General features: G+C 42.8%; 1 protein-coding gene across 1 annotated transcript in view; it reads right to left on the minus strand.

Annotated features, from left to right (window-relative positions):
* Positions 1 to 22,647, minus strand: part of smyd5 (SMYD family member 5) — a 44,208-nt gene that overhangs the window by 9,130 nt on the left and 12,431 nt on the right. Inside the window, exons 5-9 of the mRNA XM_069923408.1 lie at positions 19,985 to 20,054; positions 16,533 to 16,637; positions 4,911 to 4,973; positions 4,146 to 4,216; positions 917 to 1,023 (exon numbers count right to left, since the gene is read on the minus strand). Of these exons, the coding sequence (XP_069779509.1) occupies positions 917 to 1,023; positions 4,146 to 4,216; positions 4,911 to 4,973; positions 16,533 to 16,637; positions 19,985 to 20,054 (416 nt within the window). The remainder of the gene's footprint in view (positions 1 to 916; positions 1,024 to 4,145; positions 4,217 to 4,910; positions 4,974 to 16,532; positions 16,638 to 19,984; positions 20,055 to 22,647) is intronic.

Raw genomic sequence — 22,647 nt, forward strand, 5'->3', positions numbered from 1 at the left:
ATAAAATCATGAGGGGGGGGCATGGACAAGGTGACAGTATTTTGCAGGGCAGGGAAGTCCAAAACTAGGAGAGAGAGAGGTTTAAATCTCTGGTTAGACCACCCTTGGAGTATTGTGTTCATTTTCGGTCACCTCATTACAGGAAAGATGTGGAAACTACGGAGAGGATGCAGAGATTTACTAGATTGGAAAATGAGGCAAGGTGAGCAGAGCTGGGACTTTTCACTTTGGAGGGTAGAAGAATGAGAGGAGACTAGATAGAAGTCTACAAGATTATTAGGTGCATAGATAGGGTGGACAGTCAGTAGCTGTTTCCCAGGGCAGGATTAGCAAACACCAGAGGACATGTGTACAAAGTGAAGGGAGGAAAATTTAAGGGAGAAGTCAGAGGCAAGTTTTTGTTATATACTGAGAGTTGTGGGGGCCTGGAATGATTTGCCAGGGATGGTGGTGGAGGCTGGAAACATTAGGGGCATTTGTTAGACTCTTAGATAGGCACATGGATGGAAGAGAAATAGAGGGTTATGGGGTAGGGAGGGTTTAGTACCTTTTTTTAAAGGAATAAATGGGTAGGCACAATGTTGAGGGTTGAATGGCCTGTACTGTGCTATAATGTTCTATGTATGTTACAAGAGGTGAAAAAAAAAGGCTTTTACTTGAATGTGCTGTGGGGGATTGAAAATGGCTGGTCAAGAGGAATATGGACCGAACGGAGGCAAGTGAGACAAGCTCTAATGTTGTCAAAGTGGTCAGCATGTAGGAGTTGGGCCAAAGGGCCTGATTCGAGACAGTATAACAGATCTTGCGTGACCAGATTGTTATCAGTGCTTGGATTGAAATACGAACACAGCTGTACTCATGTTATTGCAAGCTGGCATGCAGGTTGTACAGCGACAGGAACACATGGCCCACCTACCTCTCTCGATGTCTTTATACAACTGGTCGATGAAACCATCCAGCTCCTCTCTGAGTGGTCCAGGAAGCTCCAGTGCATCACAGCCATGGACCCACTGACTCAGGGAGCTGACAGAGAATGTGGAAAGAGATCATTCATTGAAACAGGAGGTGTTTCTGTCCTTCCCTAACCCGTTAAACAGCATGAGGCCTTTCAACCCTGAGGCCCCAACCCTACCTTAGCCAATAGGACGAGGCCATTCATCCCTTAACCCCTCCCAGCCAATGAGACAGGGCCCATCAGCCCTTTTTAAGCCCCTCCTTAGCCTGCAAGTCGGGGCCTCCACCCCCAGAGAAGAGGGTTCTAAAGACAAAGACAAACTAGAATAAATCACACCTCATTTCTGTGTTAAATGAGTGACTTTTTTTTAAAGCTATTCCCTTGTACCAGACCCTCCCACAAGAGGAGGCAGATGGCAGACAGGCGAGTTGGAACATACAGAGAACATTACAACACAGTACAGGCCCTTCAGCCCACAATGTTGAGCCAACTCATATATACCCACCAAAAAAAAACTAAACTCTCCCTACCTCAGACCTTCTAATTTTCCTACATCTACATGGCTGTCTGAGAGACTCTTAAATGGCCCCAATGTTTCAGCTTCCACTACCATCCCCGGCAAGGCATTCCAGGCCCCCACAACTCTGTGTTAAAAACAACTTACCCCTGATGTCTCCCCTAAACTTCCCTCCCTTCACTTTGTACACATGTCCTCTGGTGTTGGCTGATCCTGCCCTGGGAAACAGGTGCTGGCTGTCCACCCTGTCTATGCCTCTCAGAATCTTGTAGACCTCTATTAAGTCTCCTCTCATTCTTCTTCACTCCAAAAAGTCCCAGCTCTGCTAACCTTGCCTCTTAAGACTTATTCTCCAAACCAGGCAATATCCTGGTAAATCTCTTCTGCACCCTCTCCATAGTTTCCCCATCCTTCCTATAACGGGGTGACCAAAACTGGACATGATATTTAGAGCGTGGTCTCATCAGAGTTTCACAGAGCTAAAACATGACTTCATGAATTCTGAACTCAATCCCCCATTAATGAATCCCAGAGGCCTTCTCAACTATCCTATCAACCTAAGAAATATATGGATTTGGACCCCAAGGTCCCTCTGCTCTTCCACATCGTTAACCATCCTAACATTAACCCTGTTCTCTGCCTTCAAGTTTGACCTTCCAAAATGCATCACCTCACACTCCATCTGCCACTTCTCCGCTCAACTCTGCATCCTGTGTATATCCTCCTGTAACCTACAAACTTCAGCTCCATCCACAATTCCTCCAATCTTTGGATGATAAAGACCCATCCTCCTCTTTGACTGATATAGTGGTGGTGTTAGTCAACTCCTCTCGATGGAGAGCCCAACCATTTTGCCTCCCATGGACACTACTCAACTTGTTGAGGTCCTCCGTCAGTCCCACCCTGTAACCTGGAGGATTATCCATCAGGTCAGACAGGAAGTTGGTCAGAGAAGAAGGGATCCATGTGCTTGCTCCTCGAGGAGAAGCAGGTTGAGTCATTTCCCCACGTTAATCAAGGTCAGACCCACCCACAGGCAAAGGCCATGAGTTATGGGAGCAGAAATAGGCCATTCGGCCTGTTGAACCCACTCTACCAGCCCATCATGAGCTGATCCATTCTCCCACTCAGCCCCACTCCCCTGCCTTCTCCCCATAACCCTGACTATTCAAATACCCATCAATCTCTCCCTTAAATACACCCAATAACTTGTCTTGGTCGCAAATTCCAGAGGGGCAACACTCTCTAGCTAAAGAAATGCCTCCTGTTTTAAAGGATACGCTTCAATCCTGAAGATGTGCCCTCTTGTCTTCCCCACCCAAACAACTTTACCCAGGGCCACCTGCAGCTGGCTGCAGGACAAAATCCTAACAAGTAGGCAGGTTCACTTTCTTTTCCTCGAGACCATCCCTGAGCTCCACTCCAGGGTGCGAGCCGCAGGCGACGCTGAAGAACTCATTGTAAGGTGTGTGCGCTGGTAAAGGGTAGGGTGTTTGTGACGTACCCCCTGGAGAGACTCGCATCTCCCCCTTTGTAACTTGCAGCTAGATTGGTATCCATTTGTTAATCACTGAGCTGTGACTGCTTGTCTGCAATCGTTGTCTGAAGAGGGCGTGCAGAATCATTGAGGACCCCTTTCACCCTACACACGGCATCTTTCAGCTGCTCCCATCGGAGAAGAGATTAAGGAGGATCAGAGCCTGCACCACCAGGCTGAGGAACAGCTTCTTCCCATGGTAGTGAGAATGGTGAACGACTAAAGGAACTCCTCCCACTAAGCATCCAAGACGCTACTATTTATTATCAATACATTTTTAATATATATTTGTCCTGCATATCAATCACTTGTCAGTATGTGTTATGCCTGCTTTGCACTGAGGACAAGAATGCTGTTTCGTTGGGTTGTACTTAAGAAGATAGGAAATAGGAGCAGGAGTCGACCATCCGGCCCGTCGAGTCTGCTCCACCAGTCAATGGCTGATCTGATGATCGGATCATCTCCACGGACCTGCCTTTTCCCTATATCCCTTAATTCCCCTTCTATGTAAAAATCTGTTCAACCTTCTCATATATATTTACTGAGGTCCCCTCCATTGTTTCAATGGGCAGCGAATTGTGCAATCAGATGATAGATAAACTTGAACTCGTCAGGGGAGGGGTGACAGTTAATGTTTGTTTTAACTCTCGCTGTACCATCGGGAGTCGTGATCACTAGTAGTTAACGTGTATCTGATTTGCACGATTTTTTAGATTACTGGTTTATGTTTGTGTACTGCTGTGTATTTCCCCCACGTGTAAACAAAGTTTACGGTTTGGTACTAACACGAGTCCAGGATTGCCACTCTTTGAATCCTGCGAACTCGTTCCCTTGTAGCAGACTTCCGCAGGGATTCTATCTGAAGGCTGCACCTGCCAATTGGAGTCAGGTGACTCATGCAGTTGGATTTGAAAAACTCAGATCAGCCGGAAGCTGAATGGGCAACAGAGCTCGAGGGATCCAGGAAACTTGTGACAGCAGGGTGGTAAATTCACTTCAACTCAGCAGTCTAGAGGGATGGCATTTTTTGGCCGAAGTTCCACACAGTACATGCAGAAGTGAGTAGGAAATTTACAACTAACTAGTTCATTTTTCTACACCCTCATCACACACCTAATATCTAAGGCATAGCTCACCTGGTCCCGATGCCTTGTCCATTAGTTCCAACCAAAGCAAATAATGAGCGAAATCCTTCTGGAGTAAACCACTGTGAAAGTGAGAGACAGAGTGTGAGAACAAGTCTGGGAGAACAGGATAGAGCGTTGCAGCGAGAGGACAATGGATAATGAGCTTATTGTCATATACAATGTACGTCTGCACTGAAGTCCTGACCTGCAGCAGCTGAACGGGTTCTTGTAAACAGAAGTTCATTGAATTCAATTAAAAGAAACAATAAGCAGGATAAATAAATATTCACGGCAATCCTCGAGCACAAAAACAGCAGGAGTGGAAGGGGAGCATGTGCGAGAGAGGGATAGAACAAGAGAGCTTGTGAAAAATAATACAAGAAGGGGTGAGGAGGAAAAGAGACACTGAGACAGAATCAAACTACAAAGGGGAATGTCGCCGGAGGGAGAGAATTAATATCCAGATCCTCTGTTACCCAGTTCGGCGCTTGCCTTAGGTTAATGAGTAAAACATGGAAGTCTGCAGACACCATGATGGAAGTAAAACAGGTCACCAGAGAAACTCAGCAGATCAAACTGTGTCCTCTATATAGCAAAGTTGAAGATACAGAACCAACGTTTCGGGCTTGAGTCCATCGAGGTATGGACAAAATGTGAGCAGGCGCGCAACATTTTGGGCTCAAGACCAAAACGTTGGTTATGTATCTTTGCTATATAAAGTACAGTTTGGCCTGCTGAGTTTCTCCAGCACTGTGCTTTAAAGAGTTTACTCACCTGGCTGAGGCTGTCCTCATACAGAGCGCTGGTGAAGAGCTGCCGTAGCATTTCCAACTGACCCTGAAAGAACGGAGGAAGATGTAACACCACAAACTGCAGCAAAAGCATTTGCAATAAGAGGCCGTTCGGCCTCTAACTCAAGAACAGGAGATCGCCCACTCCTCAAATCTTCCACAATCCAAATAACTCTGGGCTATTTGTCAATCCCTCTTTAACCCCAAACCTCCTGTTATATTGGTATGTACTAGACATTGGTGAGGCCAAATCTGGAGGATTGTGTGCAGTTTTGGTCACCGAACTACAGAAAACATATCAATAAAATAGAAAGGGTATAGAGAAGATTTACTAGGATGTTGCTGGGATTTGAGGAACTGAGTAAAAGGTTAAACAGGTTAGGTCTTTAATCCTTGGAGCATCAGAGAATGAGGGAGATTTGACAGAGGTTTACAAAGTTATGAGAGCTAAAGATAGGGTAAATGCAAGCAGGCGGTTTCTAGTGAGGTTAGGTAAAAATAGAATTGGAGTACATGGGTTAAGGGTGAAAGGTGAAATGTTTAGGGTGGTGGTTCTCAACCTTTTTCTTTCCATTCACAAACCACTTCAAGTAATCCCTATGCAGGGGAGGAGTCATGTGATGGAGTAGTGGCCGGTAGGAGAATACCAGCCCTCTCCAGAAAAGAAGAAATAAAGTGAAGAAAATACAAAGTTCAAAAGAAACACAAAATATAACAAATAAAAGATAAAGTTGTGGAGAAAAGAAAAAATGGCACCCAAGAAGGAAAAAGTAAAAACAATGGGAAAAAAGAAGAAAATACGTCGGAAGAGAAAGGAGAAGGCCTTACCTGCATGAAGAAACAGGGAGCCGTCATGGAGAAGAGAGCCCGTTCCCCGAGGTTGGTGACGACCCCACAGAGTCGTGACCTCCCGACTGCTGGACTGCAAAAATGGCTCTATGAGCCAAACAAAAGTGCCCACTAAGGAAAAAGAGAACACCAACAGGAGGGGGGCCCAGCTGAGGAGCAAGCCAACACCAGGGCTCTCAGCTGGAAGAAGAGGAAAGCGACAGGAACGGGAGTGAAAGGATAGAAGAGCAGCAGCAGGAGGCCCAACAGATGAGTAGCCCAGAAGAAGAGGACCAACAGCAAGAGGCCAAGCAAGAAGAAGCCCAGTAAAGTGAGACAAGCAACTCATCAGGAAAGTCAGAAGAGACACAGATACAAGGAAGAGAAATAGAAGACACAAACACAGGGACAGACACAGAAGAAGACCAAGATCTGCACAGAGAAATAGAAGGTAAAACAGATGGACAGAATATAGATAAAGTTTTTTTTTTAAGAACAAATGAGAGCATTAAAAGAATGGTTGACATTAGAATTTAGTGAAATGAAAAGTACAGAAGAAAATGTGAGTAGAATAGAGCTGATCGTAACATGAAGGGAAAGGATTAGAAAATGTGCTGTAGAAATGGAAGTGAACACAAGAGTTATCTCAGAAAATTGATATGTTGGAAAATTATAGTCGGCGAAACAACATAAAAATAGAGGGCCTGAAGGAAGATGAAGAAGGCAAAGATATGAAGGAATTTATAAAAGGATGGATCCCGAAGGTCCTGGGAATGACAGAAATACAGGAAGGAATGGAAATAGAAAGAGCACACAGAACATTAGCCCCGAAAACACAGGCACAACAAAAACCAAGATCCCTTTTAGTAAAATTTCTAAGATACACGACAAGAGAAAATATACTGGTGCGGGCAAGGAATAAAATTAGAGAAGTCAATAAACCATTGGAATACAAGGGTCAAAAAACATTTTTTTACCCAGACATAAGTTTTGAACTCTTAAAGAAGAGGAAGGAGTTTAATACAGCAAAATCAATCCTATGGAAAAAAGATTATAAATTTATGTTAAGATATCCAGCTGTGCTTAAAATATTTATCCCGGGGGAGCAAAACAGACTGTTCTCAGATACAGAGGAAGCACGAGAATTTGCAGAACGCCTGCAGGACAGAAGAAGAGTTGTAACAAGAACAAAGAACAACGACAAAATACTTATAAAGATGTAAAAATAATGTACAAGTAAGAACTAAAGGGAAAGAAAAGGGAAGAAAGGAAGTAAGGGGGAAAAAAAGAGGGTGAGCTTTGATATATGTGAAGATAAAAGTCTTTTCTAGAGGGGGTTGGGTGGGAGAGAATAACCGTCACTGCGAAATCAGTTGACGCTTGCGAGCAGGTTTGCAGCCTGAATGGAGAGGGGAGTTGTGGTTGCCCGGCAAGGGACAAGGGAGGGGAGGGGGACACTTGGGGTTAAGAGAATTTTAGATGTGGGAGTTGTTGAAGTATTTTATGTTTTAAAAGTGTTGTATATAAACATTTTTTTCTTCTTTGTTTTATTCATTTTGTGATTATTTTTGGTATTTAGTAATTGTATTAGATATGTCAAATTTGAAATTTGCTACTTTTAATGTTCAGGGATTAAATAACTCGATTAAGCGTAAGAGAGTTTTGACATATATCAAAAAAATAAAAATTTATGTTGTTTTTCTACAGGAGACACAAATTATTGACCTTAACACCATTATGTAATAATCAACTTATTCTTTTTTTAATGCATAATCAATGTTTACTACATTGGAAATCTAAAGGTATAAAAAATCTGGGGGATTGTTTTAAAGAAGGTAAATTTTTATCCTTAATCAAATGAGAGAAGATTTTGGTATTAATGAGAATTCTTTATTCGTTTATTATCAACTTCGATCTTTAGTAAAATAAATATTTGGTAGAGATATGATTTTACCTAAAATGACTAAGTTTGAATTTTTTCTTGTGACTGTACCAAAGAAGGGATATATTTCATTGATGTACCAAATACTACAGGAGAGTATGGAAAAAAAAGGGATGGGATAGATCTAAGATTAAACAGGAAAAGGATATTAATTTTATTTTTTCTGAGGACGGCTGGTCAGATATCTGTCGTGATAGTTTTACTAGATTGATAAATGTTCGTTATGCAATGGTTAATTATAATTTTTTACACCAATTGTATTTAATACCTGAAAAGTTAAAAAAAAAATGGTTTTAGTGAATCAGACTTGCTTTAGATGTGGTAATTCGGTTGGAACTTTCTTTCATGCTGTTTGGTTATGTGTACATATACAATATTTTTGGAAAGCAATTCAACTGTTTTTGGAACATCTGTATAAGATTAAAATATTTTTAGACCCGAAAATATTTTTGTTGGGTAAGTTGAAGCCTTTGAAAGATTTGGGATTAGATAAATTCCAGACTGCTTTTGTATATTTAGCTTTATATCTATAGCAAAAAAAATGTATAGTAAGTTCATGGAAAAATGCTAATGTGATTGATATTAACAGATGGCATCATGAGATGAAAACTTGTTTGGTAATGGAAAAAAATCACGTATGTTTTACATGATAATTATTCTTTTTTTCTTAAAAAGTGGTCTTTATATTCAGAATATTTACATTTAAATTTACTTTGATTAGATTTTAGTGAATATCTTTTAGTTTATATTTTAGTTTTTTTTTCTTTTTAGTTCTCCTGAAGAGAGCTGGCTGAGAGAGAGGGGGGCTCTTTTTTTTCTTTTCTTTTTTTCCTTTTTATATAATTTTTTTTATTGTTCACAATATCTATCTTTTTCCTACTGTATGTAATAACCTTGTTCAATGAATAAATAAAGTTGTGAAAAAAAAGTGTTGTCATACATTGAGCTCAAAAAGGGAAAACTGAAAGATAAAAATGGGGAAAAGGGATGGTGGTGGTGAGGAAGCGCAAATAAGGTGTAAACAGAATATTAAAAGGCCATGTTGAACTATATGACTATAAATATTAATGGAATACATAACCAAATTAAATGAAAAAGGCTATTAAATTTCCTGAAAAAAGAAAAAATAGATATAGCATTTGTGCAGGAAATGCATCTAACTGAAGTGGAACTTAATAAATTAAGGAGAGACTGGGTAGGGCACGTAACGGCAGCATCATATAATTCAAAAGCTAGAGGTGTAGCTATATTAATTAATAAAAATGTACCAATCAAAATAGAGGAGGAAATAATAGATCCAGCAGGGAGGTATGTAATGATCAAAGTGTCAGATATATTCAGAATTTTGGAATTTGGTCAATATGTCGCCGAAAATGTCCTCCCAGAATCACAGTGTGGCTTTCGCGCAAACAGAGGAACTACTGACATGGTCTTTGCCCTCAGACAGCTCCAAGAAAAGTGCAGAGAACAAAACAAAGGACTCTACATCACCTTTGTTGACCTCACCAAAGCCTTCGACACCGTGAGCAGGAAAGGGCTTTGGCAAATACTAGAGGGACTCGGATGCCCCCCCAAGTTCCTCAACATGGTTATCCAACTGCACGAAAACTAACAAGGTCGGGTCAGATACAGAAATGAGCTCTCCGAACCCTTCTCCATTGACAACGGCGTGAAGCAAGGCTGCGTCCTCGCACCAACCCTCTTTACTATCTTCTTCAGCATGATGCTGAAACAAGCCATGAAAGACCTCAACAATGAAGACGCTGGAGGAGTCACGTGATGGAGTAGTGGCCGGTCGGGGAACTCCAGCCCTCTCCGGAAAAGTTTAAAAAAAACACAGAAAACACAAAGGCACAAACACAAAAATATATTAGAGATGGTCATGTCAGATATAGGAAAAAGAATGGACAAGGTGGAAGAACAGGAAACAGCCGTAGAAATGGAAGTAGAGGACTTAAAAGAGAAATTAGAAGAATTAAATAAATAGTTAAAGAGACACATGAGCTGTTAGCTCAGAAGATAGATATAATGGAAAATTATAATAGAAGAAATAATATAAAGATAGTGGGCCTTAAGGAAGATGAAGAAGGCAAGAATATGAGAGAATTTATAAAAGATTGGATCCCCAGGGTCCTAGGAAGACCAGAATTACAGGAAGAAATGGAAATAGAAAGGGCCCCTAAACCACAGCCACAACAAAAACCAAGATCCATTTTAGTAAAATTCCTAAGATATACAACAAGAGAAAATATATTGGAGAAAGCAATGAAGAAAATAAGAGAAGACAAAAAGCCACTGGAATATAAAGGTCAAAAATTTTTTTTCTATCCAGACATAAGTTTTGAACTCCTGAAGAAGTGAAAGGAGTTTAATACAGCAAAAGCGATCCTATGGAAAAAAGGATATAAATTTATGTTAAAGTACCCAGCGGCACTTAAAATAGTTATTCCAGGGCAGCAAAACAGACTATTCTCGGATCCGGAGGAAGCACGAAAATTTGCAGAACAACTACAAAACAGGAAGAGAGATGAAGACATGTAACGAGAGCAAAAATGACCACAAACTATATATATATATACATATATGTGTGCATGCATATATGTGTGTACATGAGTGTATGTGTATTTAAAGGAAAATATATAGAGTATAGATAAGAATTAATAAGGGAAAGAAAGGGAAGAGAGGAAGTAAGGAGGGAATTAAGAGAGTGGCCTTTGTTGTATATGAAAATTAGAATCTTTTCTGGGGGGGCTGGGTGGGGAGGAGTTACGGTCACTGCGAAATCAGTTGACGCTTGCGAGTGAATTCGCAAATCCAAATGGAAAGGGGAGATGTGGTTGCCTGACAAGGGATAAAGGGCAACTCAGGAAGGGGAGGGGATAGTGGGGTTAAAGAAATTTTAGATAGGAGAATAAGGGAAATGTTTGATGTTTTAGAAATGTTATCTTATAAAGTGTTCAAAACAAGAAAGCAGAAATGGATAAGAAGGAAAGGTGATGATGAAGAAACGGAAAGGGAAGATAAACAAAGTATGAAATCGCTACGTTGAACTATATGACTTTAAATATTAATGGAATACATAACCAAATCAAAAAGAAGAAACTGCTAAATTTACTGAAAAAAGAAAAAAATTGATATAGCATTCGTGCAAGAAACACACTTAACTGAAATGGAGCACAAGAAATTAAAGAGAGATTGGATAGGACATGTAACAGCAGCGTCGTATAATTCAAAAGCAAGAGGAGTAGCTATATTAATCAGTAAAAATGTACCAATTAAAATAGAAGAGGAAATAATAGATCCAGCAGGGAGATATGTAATGATAAAATGACAGATATATTCGGAGTTTTGGAATTTACTCAATGTATATTCACCTAACGAAGAAGATCAAAAATTTATGCAAGATATTTTTTTGAAGATAGCAGACACGCAAGGGAACATACTAATAGGAGGGAATTTCAACCTTAATTTGGATTCAAACATGGATAAAACTGGGAAAAAAATTAACAGAAAGAACAAAGTAACCAAATTTATGATTAAATTGATGCAAGAAATGCAACTTTTGGATATATGGAGGAAACAACACCCAAAGGGAAAGGAATATTCATATTACTCGGGTAGACATAAAACATACTCAAGAATAGACCTATTCCTGTTATCAGCTCGCATGCAAGACAGAGTTAAAAAAACAGAATATAAAGCTAGAATATTATCGGACCATTCACCCTTGATATTGACAATAGAGTTAGAGGACATCCCTCCAAGAATGTATAGATGGAGATTAAACTCCATGCTACTTAAAAGGCAGGATTTTAGAGAATTAATTGAAAGACAAATTAAAATGTACTTTGAAATAAATACGGAATCAGTGAAAGATAAGTTGATACTATGGGATGCAATGAAAGCGTTCATTAGAGGGCAAATAATAAGTTATGTAACCAAGATGAAGAAGGACTATAATCAGGAAACAGAGCAGTTGGAAAGGGAAATAGTAAATATAGAAAAAGAATTAGCAATGAAGGAAGATACAACTAAAAGAAGAGAATTGGCAGATAAAAAAATAAAATATGAAACATTACAAACATATAAGGTGGAGAAGAACATAATGAAGACAAAACAGAAATATTATGAACTAGGGGAAAAAACGCACAAAATTCAAGCATGGCAGCTTAAGACAGAACAAGCTAAGAAAATGGTGTTGGCATCAAGGAAACAAGGCAAATAAATCACATATAATCCAACGGAGATTAATGAAAACTTCAGAGAATTCTACGAACAATTATACCAAACTGAAAACGAAGGGAAAGAAGACAAAATAGATGAATTTTTAACTAAAATTGAACTACCAAAACTACAAAAAGAGGAACAAAATAAATTAACAGAACCATTTGAAATAGTAGAAATACAAGAGATAATAGAAAAAACTACCGAATAATAAAACACCAGGAGAGGATGGATTCCCAATAGAATTCTATAAAACATTTAAATATTTATTAATTCCTCCCCTCCTGATAAAACCCATTCTCTGAAAACTATACACTTGCCCACCAAGGTCTCTTTGTTCTCCAGCACTTTGCTGTTCACTGCATGTCTCCTTCCCTGGTTCCATAACTTCTGTACCTCACAGATGTCAAAGTTCAATTCCATCTGACACTCCCTTGTCTACAGTCCCAGCTGATCCTGTTGTAACCTACTTCACTGACCTCTACAGGGGACAGTACTTGGAGGAGTTTGGGAGGTTCCACATGAATACTTTGTGTCAGTGTTCACAAGAGAAAAGGACCTTGATCAGGGTGAGGTCAGAATAGAACAGGCCTTTCTCAACATGGGCCCTGGGGGCCAGAGCACATTTCAGGGGAGGGGGAACAGAGTGAAATCATAAAATGTTTTTTTACATCATTGTTAGAAATACGGAAGAAATCAACTAAACTTGATGGCTTCACAGGGAAGAGGGCCCAGAAACTTTGAGCAGAGTTCTAGGGGAAAGGGAGGGGGGGGGGGGGTATACTCAAAAAAAGGTTGAGAATGGCTGCCTTGTCCCACCTGTTTTGTTGTCATCCAAAATGCTAGCTGCTGTATTCTCATCCACATGTTAATATAGATGACAACAGTGGACCCCACACTGGACACAGACCCAATCTGGAGAAAACAACAACTTTCCACTACCTCCGCGTGCCTACCTCATTTGCACACCCGCCCTGTGATGCGGCCTTCTGGACTAGGCTACTGAAGTGCCAGTTAATGTAGTTAACCAGGAATCATGGCTTTTATTAGCAGAAACTAGTGGTACAATAATGAAAGACAACGGGTGCCTACACAGTTATACCCAAGGGGAGTGTCTTTCGTGGTTGAGATAATACACGTTCAATGTCAGTAAAGCAGACTAAGCACAGCGGGGATTGACAGTTCAACACCGATTCACCACAGCTACCATGCGGGACCTGTTCAGAGGCCTTGCTGCAGTCCACATAGGCTTCTGTTGCCCTGCCTGAGATTCCTCTTGGTCATCCCTTCAAAAACCTCAAGGAAGGTCACAATTTCCCACGCACAAAGCCTTGGTGCCTCTCCCCAAAAAGAATACGGGCGCGGCGCAGCTGGTGTGAACCCGTGGACAGCGAGGAGACACACCGCTCGTCCGCAGGGTCCAACTGCCGACAGCTCCCTGCAGGCTTTAAGCGGCCCTGTTAAGGTTGCCGACGGTGGTTTATTTTAAAATCCTGTGAACTGGGGTCTAGGCCCAAGATGGTGGCGCCTATGATCGGCAGCATTGATGAGGGGTTGCAGATTCCGGGGAAGCAAAGGACTGAACAGGGCACCGGAAAATGGGGAGAACACCCCCGTTTGAGGAGGAGAAAGAGAAGAAAAGGACAGTGGAGAACTATGATGTTATGGCCATTACTGAAACTTGGCTGGAGGAAGGGCAGGATTGACAGATGCAGGTATTGGGGTTTAAGTGTTTTAAAAGGAATTGGATTAGAGATGGAAAAGGGATGGGGATGGTAGGAGAGTAGCGTTACTGGTCAGGGATAGTATCAAGGCTATAGAAAGGCAGGAGGCTGTAGAGAGAGGGTCCACTGAGTCGATGTGGGTGGAAGTCAGAAACAGGAAGGGAGCTCTCACTGTGCTGGGAGACGCCTATAGGCCCCCAAATAGCCCTCGGGACCCCGAGGAGCAGATGAGCAGGCAGAGTTTGGAACGGTGGGAAATATAGGATTGTAGTTATGGGTGATTTCAACTTCCCTGATATTGACTGGCACCTCCTGACTGCAAGAGGGATAGATGGGGCTGAACTTGTCTGGTGTGTCCAAGAAGGATTCCTGACACAGAGTGTGGACCAGCCGACCAGAGGAGAGGCCAGACTGGATCTGGTTCTGGGCAATGAACCTGGTCAGGGGGCGGACCTCTCAGTGGGGGAGCATTTTGGTGAGAGTGACCACAACTCACTGAGATTTAGTATAGGCATGGACAGGGATAAAATCAGACAAAATGCAAAAGTGTTTCATTGGGGAAGGGTTAATTATGAAGGGATGAGGCAGGAACTAGCGAGAGTAAATTGGAAACCGATGTTCAAGGGAGAAAGCACAGATGTAATGGGAGGGTTTAGGGACCACTTGTGCAGGGTTCAGGATAGGTTTGCCCCAATGGGACAAAGAAAAGATAGTAGGAAAAGGGAACCGTGGCTGACGAAACAGGTCAGGCAACTCGTGAAGAGGAAGAAGGAAGCAAATGTTAGATATAGGAAGTAGGAAACATGAAGGACTCATGAGAAGTACAAGATAGACAGGAAGTAGCTTAAGAAAGGACTTAGGAGAGCTTGAAGCGGGTATGAGGTCTTGTTCTATGCATATGTGAAGAACAGAACAGAAGGATGATGAGAATGAAGGTGGGGCCGCTAAAGGATAAAGGAGGCAATATGTGCCTGGAGGTGGAGGAGTTTGGGGAGGTTCTACATGAATACTTTGTGTCAGTGTTCACAAGAGAAAAGGACTTTGATCAGGGTGAGGTCAGAATAGAACAGGCCTGTGTGATGGACAATGAGAAGATTAAGGAAGAGGATGTGTTGGATCTTAAAAACATTAAGATTGACGTTCTGGAGCCGGATGTGATGTACCCCTGGCTGCTGTGGGAAGTGAGGGAAGGGATAGCTGGGGCAGTAGCTTTGGATGCAGGGGAGGTGTTGAAGGATTGGAGAATGCCAAATGTAGTCCCCTTGTTTAAAAAAGGTAACAGGGAGAATCCTGGGAATTCTAGACCGGTGAGTCTGATGTCAGTGGAGTGTAAACTAATGGAGAGGGTTCTTAAGGGTAGGACTTATGAGCATTTGGAGAAGTCCAGTCTACTCAAGGATAGTCAGCGTGGCTTTGTGAAGGGAAGGTTGTGCCTCACGAGTCTAATTGAGATTTTGCGAGGAGGTAACAAAAGAAATTGATGAGGGACGGGCAGTAGCTGTTGCCTGATTGGATTTTAAATAACAAGATGCCCCACGAGACTCATCCATAAGTCATGAGGGACAGGATCAGTGGAAAATTAGCTGTGTGGATAAAGAATTAACTTGTAAGAAGAAAGCAGAGAGTAGTAGTGGGAGCAAAGGATTCTGCCTGGAGGTCGGTGACTAGTGGAGGGACCGCGGGGATTTGTTCTGGGACCCTCTGCTCTTTGTGATTTTTATAAATGACCTGGATGAAGAGGCGGAAGGATGGGTCAGTAAATTTGTGGATTACATGAAGGTTGGAGGAGTTGTGGATGGAGCTGAAGATTGTTGAAGGTTACAAGATGATATAGACAGGTTGCAGAGTTGGACAGAAAAGTGGAGTTCAACCTGGATAAGTGTAAGGTGATAGATTTTTGAAAGACAAACCAGAAGGCTGAGAACAGGGTTAATGGTCAGAGGGACCTTGGGGGGAAAATTCATCCCTCAAGGTCACCACACAGGCTGATAGGATAGTTAAAGAAGGCCTGTGAGATAATAGGGGGATTGAATTCAGGAGTCAAGAGGTCACATTAACTCTACACAGGAAGGATGTGGAAGCAACGGAAAGGGTACAGACACCAGGATGTTGCCTGGACTGGGAATCAAGTCTTATGAGGCAAGGTGAGCTGGGACTTTTCTCTTTGGAGTGTAGAAGGATGAGAGGAGACTTGATGAGGTCTACAAGATTCTGAGGTGGACAGTCAGCACCTGTTTTCCAGGGCAGGATCAGCAAACACCAGAGGACATGTGTACAAAGTGAAGGGAGGGAAGTTTAGGGGAGATGTCATGGGCAAGTTTTTTTTTAAACACAAGAGTTGTGGATGCTTGGAATGCCTTGCCAGGGGTAGTGGTGGAGGCTGAAACATTGAGGGCATCAAAGAGACTCTTAAGGCACTTTCAGGTAGCCAAATGTCCCGCTTGTAAAGCTGCATATTTTGGCAAAATGCGGCTGTGGGAAGGCCACGTGAATGTGCAGAAGGCACCTGCAAGGCGAGCTTGGTAACCCTTCTCCGAGAGGGATAAACCCTGCAGTACAGTGGCCTCCCCAGCCATCATGAATGTGGCTGCATTCAGATGACAGTCAGCTGGCCAGTGCCTGACCTCTCCCAGTCCCCACACTGTCAGGTGGCCAGCGCGGGGACGTCTCCACACTGATCCCGCTTTCTCCCCACTTATGAAATCAGTCCCCACACTGTCGAGCAGCCGGCGCGGGCTGTCCCCACACTGTCGGGACTGATTTCGGGAGTGGGGAGAAGGGGGCTGGCCGAAACAATGCCAGTACCCAACTCGAGCGCCTCCTCCTCCCCCGCCAGCTGTTCCAGTGAAAGCTGTGCTGAGGGAGTGAACACTGGTGCAACACCTACCTTAAACTTGTCCCCGATCAGTTTATGTACAATCTCCTCCTCCTCGTTGGCCATTCGACTGCAGAACTGGGAAAAGATCTTCATCCAGTGCCCTTTGTTTTTAGCCTTTAGAAAGGTGCAGAAATGGAAGTTAGTTCACAGCACAGAATTGTTGGCAGCTCCAAACATCTGTCATTAGGATGAGGTTCAACAACTGACACCTTCTCCTCCCGCCCAACACTTTGATGGCCAGACAACGGTATAGACAAGGTTATCAATGCTTACAGAACAAAACAGCACCAATACCATACAGTGCTGAGCAAGCCCTTCGGCCCAACCACTCCATGCTGACCAAGCTGACACTCTGGGCTAGTCCTACTTGCCTGCATTTTGCCCATCTTCTTCCTACACACATACTTGTTCAATTCAACTGCAGGCACCAGATTCTTCAGCGAGTAGCGTGAAACTGGAGGAACTCAGCAGGGTAGATAGCATCCGTGGAGAAAATAGGAGTCGATGGTTTGGGTCCAGACGGTTTGCATTGAGTTGGTGGGTTGAATGTGCAGCTCCACTGTGATTGTCACCAGGTTCCTGGGAATCTACTTAACAACTGACCTCTCCTGGACACACATCTCCTCACTTGTCAGGAAGGAGAAAATCAACTGTTCCTCTGAGAAGATGGAGGTGGGCCAGGCTACTGGCCATCATCACGTCAGCTTTCTACAGGAGCTCTATCGGGAGCTTCCTGGTCAGCTGCATCACAGTGTGGTACGGTTACTGCAGAGAAATGTCAATCCACAGGACCATAAGAGTGGCGGAGAGGATCAGTGGAGTCTCTCTCCCTCTCACTCCCAAATCAACATGGTCTACCGACCGGTATTGTTGTATGATGAGGGCACAGAAAATCATTGAGGTCCCCTTCCACCCTGCTCACAGCATCTTTCAGCTGCTCCCATCAGGATCAGAGCTGGCCCCACCAGGTTGAGGAACAGCTTCTTCCCACGGGCAGTGAGAATACTGAACGACCAAAGGAACTGCTCGCACTGACCCTCCGAGACTCTAGTTATTTAACAATATTTATATATATGTATAATTTGTCCTGCAAATGTATTGTAGGTGTGTTATGTCGGGTTGTGTGTCTGTGTGTTTTGCACCCAGGACCGGAGAACGCTGTTTCATCAGGTTGTACTTGTACAATCGGATGATAAATAAACTTGAATGTGGAACTTCACAAGGAGCGCTGCAGTAATGATCCCCAGTGTTATCAGTGGAAACCATCAAAATGTGTAGAATTCTATTCTGCCTAAAAATTACACTGGACGTCGAAGATTTTGCATCCTGAACACTTTTGGGTGTATTTTATGGATTTTGGACTGGCTGATCACGAAAACAAAAATCACCTTAAGATTTTCCTATCTCGTCCTATTTTTCAGGCGCAACCTATTTTTGTGATTTTCTGTCACATTTTTAAAATGCTTCAAGTTTTGAAAATTATGAAGTGCAACATGTCTTATTTTCTGCCTTCGCAATTCGACGTCTTCCTCGCTGATCTTGGTGAAGGGAGTGAGGAACACCAAGACATTGGGACAAGTGGAATCCATCAATGCCCGCCCACCATTGGTGGACACTGACATGAGAGGCATCAGATGCTGAGTACAAATGAAAATCAGCAGGAAAACATTTTTAGGCCAGTTGAACTGACGCAACGTGTCAGCGTCGAGATGTGATTAAACCTGCTAAGTTCAATCAAAGCTCATTTAATATTTCTCCAACTTTCTACGTGATACAGCAAAACTGAAATCATCTTTGTGTTCAGCTTGAAGATGTCTATCATAACCCCAACTTTTTTTTTCCAGGAAGGAAACCTTTTGGTGGGAAAAAAAATTGTTGCCCAAAGTTATTGCAGAATTCTGCGTTTTAAATGTTAATTCTCATCTTATATTTTCAAATAATTACATTTCAGCTTCTAACAGTGTCATGTGAATGATTCAATATTTTTCAATAATTAATCATTTATTTTAGTGTAGCCTTTGCATTTCTGTTCATGAAATCCTCTGTGGACAGTCGTTATTGACGCATCCACACCTGCCTCCTGAGAGTGTTTCTGATCTGTCGGACATAAGTTGGGGATTTCTCTTCATTCTGATGAGAATTCTTCTGTCCTCAGCAGTGGAGGTCTTTCCTGGAATACCAGTCCCTTTGTGATCACTGAGCTCACCAGGATGCCCTGTCTTCTCAACGATGTTCCAAACCGTCGATTTTGCTAATACTAAGGTTTGGGTGACATCTTTTATTGTTTTATTCTTGTTTTTCAGCCTCATAACAACTTCTTTAATTTTCATCGGCACAACTCTGGTCCTCGTGTTGAAAAATGGCAACGACAGACTTCAAAGGTGATCAAAAGCTTAGAAACCAGCCTAGCTCCTTTCTACCTGCACCAATGAAGCAATTAAACATACCCGAGTCCTCACAAACACCTGTGAAGCCAAATGTCCCAAACATTGGGGGGCTGTAATTTCTACACAGTCAAACCAAAATGCACACAAATAACCTTGAATAAAATCTGGAAGGTGCACTTTAATTACATGTGAATGTTTGATTACAAATGTAAAACTGTGGAGCACAGGGGTAAATAAAGGAAACAAAAAATGTCTCTGTCCAAAACATTATGGAGGGCACTGTATATTGGAAGACATTATTCTACATAGATAGTAATTTAATTAATATTAGTGAATCTTCCATGAAAAACTTATTTTCTATTGACTGAATAATGCCTATTGCTTCTCTCCATACCCTGGAGAGAGCAGCGGGGTTCTTGGTTAAAGACCTCATCTGAAAGGCCACACCTCCAGCAGGGCTGCTCCCCTGCGTTATTACACTGGGTGTATCCAGCTAACGCTCAAGGCGATCAGGCAAGGGCCACCCATTACCATAACAAACACCGTACAGGGCATGAATGCAGATCAGCCGATTCAGATGAAGGATTAATCCTGGGAAAGCATACCAGTTCAGCTCATGGCCTGATCACTCACCATCTTCCCACCCAACAATCTGTTTGCAAACCACGTCTGGATAATAATTATCCAAACAATTCACACCGCTTATTGCATCTTATTTGGAATGCATCAAACAGAGCCTGTGTCCCAATATTCATGTGTTGGACCTAGCCCTGATGATAGCCTAGTTGGCCCTTATGATATTTTCCCATGGCTAGCATAGCAGTTAACACAACGCTGTTACAGAGCCAGTGATTGGGACTGGGGTTTGAACCATGTGCTATCTGTAAGGAGTTCATATGCTCTCGTGTCTGTGTGGGTTTTCCTCCCATGGGCTCCGGTTTCCTGCCTCCCACCCTTCAAAATGTACTGGGGGTTGTAGGTCAATCAGGTGTAATTGCGTGATACAGATTTGTGGGCCGAAGTGGCTTCTTACCATGCTGTATGTCCAAATTTAAATTTAGTCTCTTAAATTACCTGTTTCACCTTGGCAACCATTCTGGCCATTAGCATAATACTGGCTGTCTCTGGAGGGTAATGCATGTTCCTAAAATAGAGGGAGAAAACTGATTTAATCACCTAGAGAGAGCACTAACACAACACACACACACACACACACACACACACACACCCACCCACCGACACACACCTTTACATATCACACTCACACCTGTACACACACACACACACACATAGAGAGTCTTCAGAAAAGTGGAGTCAGACGTTGAGGGCAATGAACACAATACAATGTGTTTATAGACTCATTCCCAGATCAAAATTTTAATTACAATCTTTTACCATATTTTTAAGGTTACTTGCCTATAATAATGGTTAGTATAGAAATGCAATGCCATTACATCGCTAGTGACCCAGGTTCGAATCTGGCGCTGTCAGGAGTTTGTATGCTCTCCCCGTGTCTGCACAGGTTTCCTTTGGGACCTCTGTTTTCCTCCCACATTCCAAAGGCGTATAAGGTTACTAAGTTAATTGGGTGTGTTTGGGCGGTGCGGGCTCATGGGCCGGAAGGGCCTGTTACTGCCCTGTATCTCCAAATTAAAAATTAATATCATGGTATATTGTAATTACAAATCACCTGTGGTACTATAATACACAAACATGCTGGAGAAACTCAGCAGGTCATGCAGAATCCATAGGAGATAAAAGGTCAGCAATGTTTTGGGCCTGAGCACTGCCACCTTTGGCAGGGAGGTGTGATTACATCGTGCCTGTTTACAGCCTATGTTATTTGCAATGTTAACACGTTTAACAAAAATTTCTAGAAGGAAAAACTTGGAGCAAATGTGCTTGACACAAATTCCTTTGTTTGTTTTATTGAATGTATTTCATCATCTGGATTTCTCCCCAGAGTAGAAACAAAGTGGTTGACAACTACCAGTCACATTAACTACCTTGAGGCCTGGTGAGCTCCTGCCAACTTCCCACCCCCAAGCTGCTTGCACTTCAACCAGCACCTACTCATACGTGCATCAGAACATCACTAGCGGGAACCAGGGCATGGTTAGCGTGACGCTGTCACAGCACCTGTGTCTCAGGTTCAAATCCAGCACCGTCTGCAAGGAATTTATAAGCTCTCCCAGTGTCTGCGTGGGTTTCCTCCATGTGCTCTGGATTCCTTCCACTCTTCAAAAACATACCGGGGGGGGGGGGGGGGTTTAGGTTAAATTGGACGACACAGCTCATGGGCGAAAAGGGCCTGTTATCGTGCTGTCTGTCTAAATTAAAACCACAGATGACTACTCCTCTCTGCCCCACCTCAATACTGGGGCTGAAAGGAGGTTGTATCCCATGGACATTCGAAATAAAGGGATGATTTGGTGAGACGCTCGAGATAATTCTCAGTAGCACGACGACACAGTGAGTATTCCTCTGACGACTGGAGTTGAATTTATTTCCATCCCTCACACAGGGTCTTTGACCCATTGCCATCAGGAAGGAGGTCCAGGAGCATCAAAATCAGGATGGCCAGGCTGGGGAACAGCTTCGTCCCACAGGCTGTGAGATTGATGAACAGGATCCTGTAACTGAGTAAATCATCTCAAGTATTTATACAGTTTAAAAAAAACCAGGGCAGGAATATCAAAAACCAGAGGACATCTGTTTAAAATGAAGGGGGGCAAATTTAGGGGAGACGTCAAGGCTGCTTTTTTTAATATATAAACACAGAGAGTGGTGGTGCCTGGATTTCCTTGGTAATGATGGTGGGGGAGGCTGGAACATTCGGGACATTTAAAGAGATTCTTAGGCACACGGATGGAAGAAAAATAGAGGGAGGGTTAGTACTTTTTTAAAAAAGGAATACATGCACAACATTGAGGGCTGAAGGGCTGTCGTACTCTATTACATGCTGTGTATTGTGTATGTACTGTGGTCCAGAGAAACACAACTTCGTCTGGTTGTCTATGTACAGTCAGACGATAAACTTGAACTTTGGAATTGGGCAAGGAATAGCAGGTGGAATTTAACTCTGGCAAGTGTGAAGCGATTCATTTTGGGACGTTAAAGCAAGGCAGAACTAACAGGAAGCGGCAGGGTCTAGTGGAGCTTTATTGAGTGCCCTTCTACAGAGGACGGTGGGCTTGTGGAATGAGCTGCCAGATAAGGTGGTCTATTACAAGATGTTTCGAAAAGTACATGGGCAGTACAGGTTTAGAGGGATATGGGCCAAAGAAAGATTAGAGTAGGGGTTATCATGGAAAAGTTGTGCCAAAAAGCCAGTTTCTAAATTAAAGAATTTTTTTTAGATATACAGCATGGTAACAGGCCATTTTGGCCCACAAATCTTGTGCCGCCCAATTAACCTACACCCCCGGTATGTTTTGAAAGGTGGAAGGAAACTGGAGCTCCCAGAGAAAACCCACGCAGACACGGGGAAAATGTACAAACTCCTTATAGACAGCGCGGGATTCGAACCCTTGTCCTGATCATTGACGCTGTAACAGAGTTGCGCTGACCACTATGCCAACCATACTGCGCCGTTTCTACGCCCACTAACCGTGAGTGTATGAATCTATTTTCCCAAGACTGTGATGAGGTCTGGACGCAGATGGTGCAAAGTATCGCTGACCAAGTGCCATTCAATTGCCCTTTAGGATCATGTTGCCAGGGGCTGTCCTAATGAT

This window comes from Narcine bancroftii, chromosome 3 (genome assembly GCF_036971445.1).
Source record: "Narcine bancroftii isolate sNarBan1 chromosome 3, sNarBan1.hap1, whole genome shotgun sequence".
NCBI lineage: Eukaryota > Metazoa > Chordata > Chondrichthyes > Torpediniformes > Narcinidae > Narcine > Narcine bancroftii.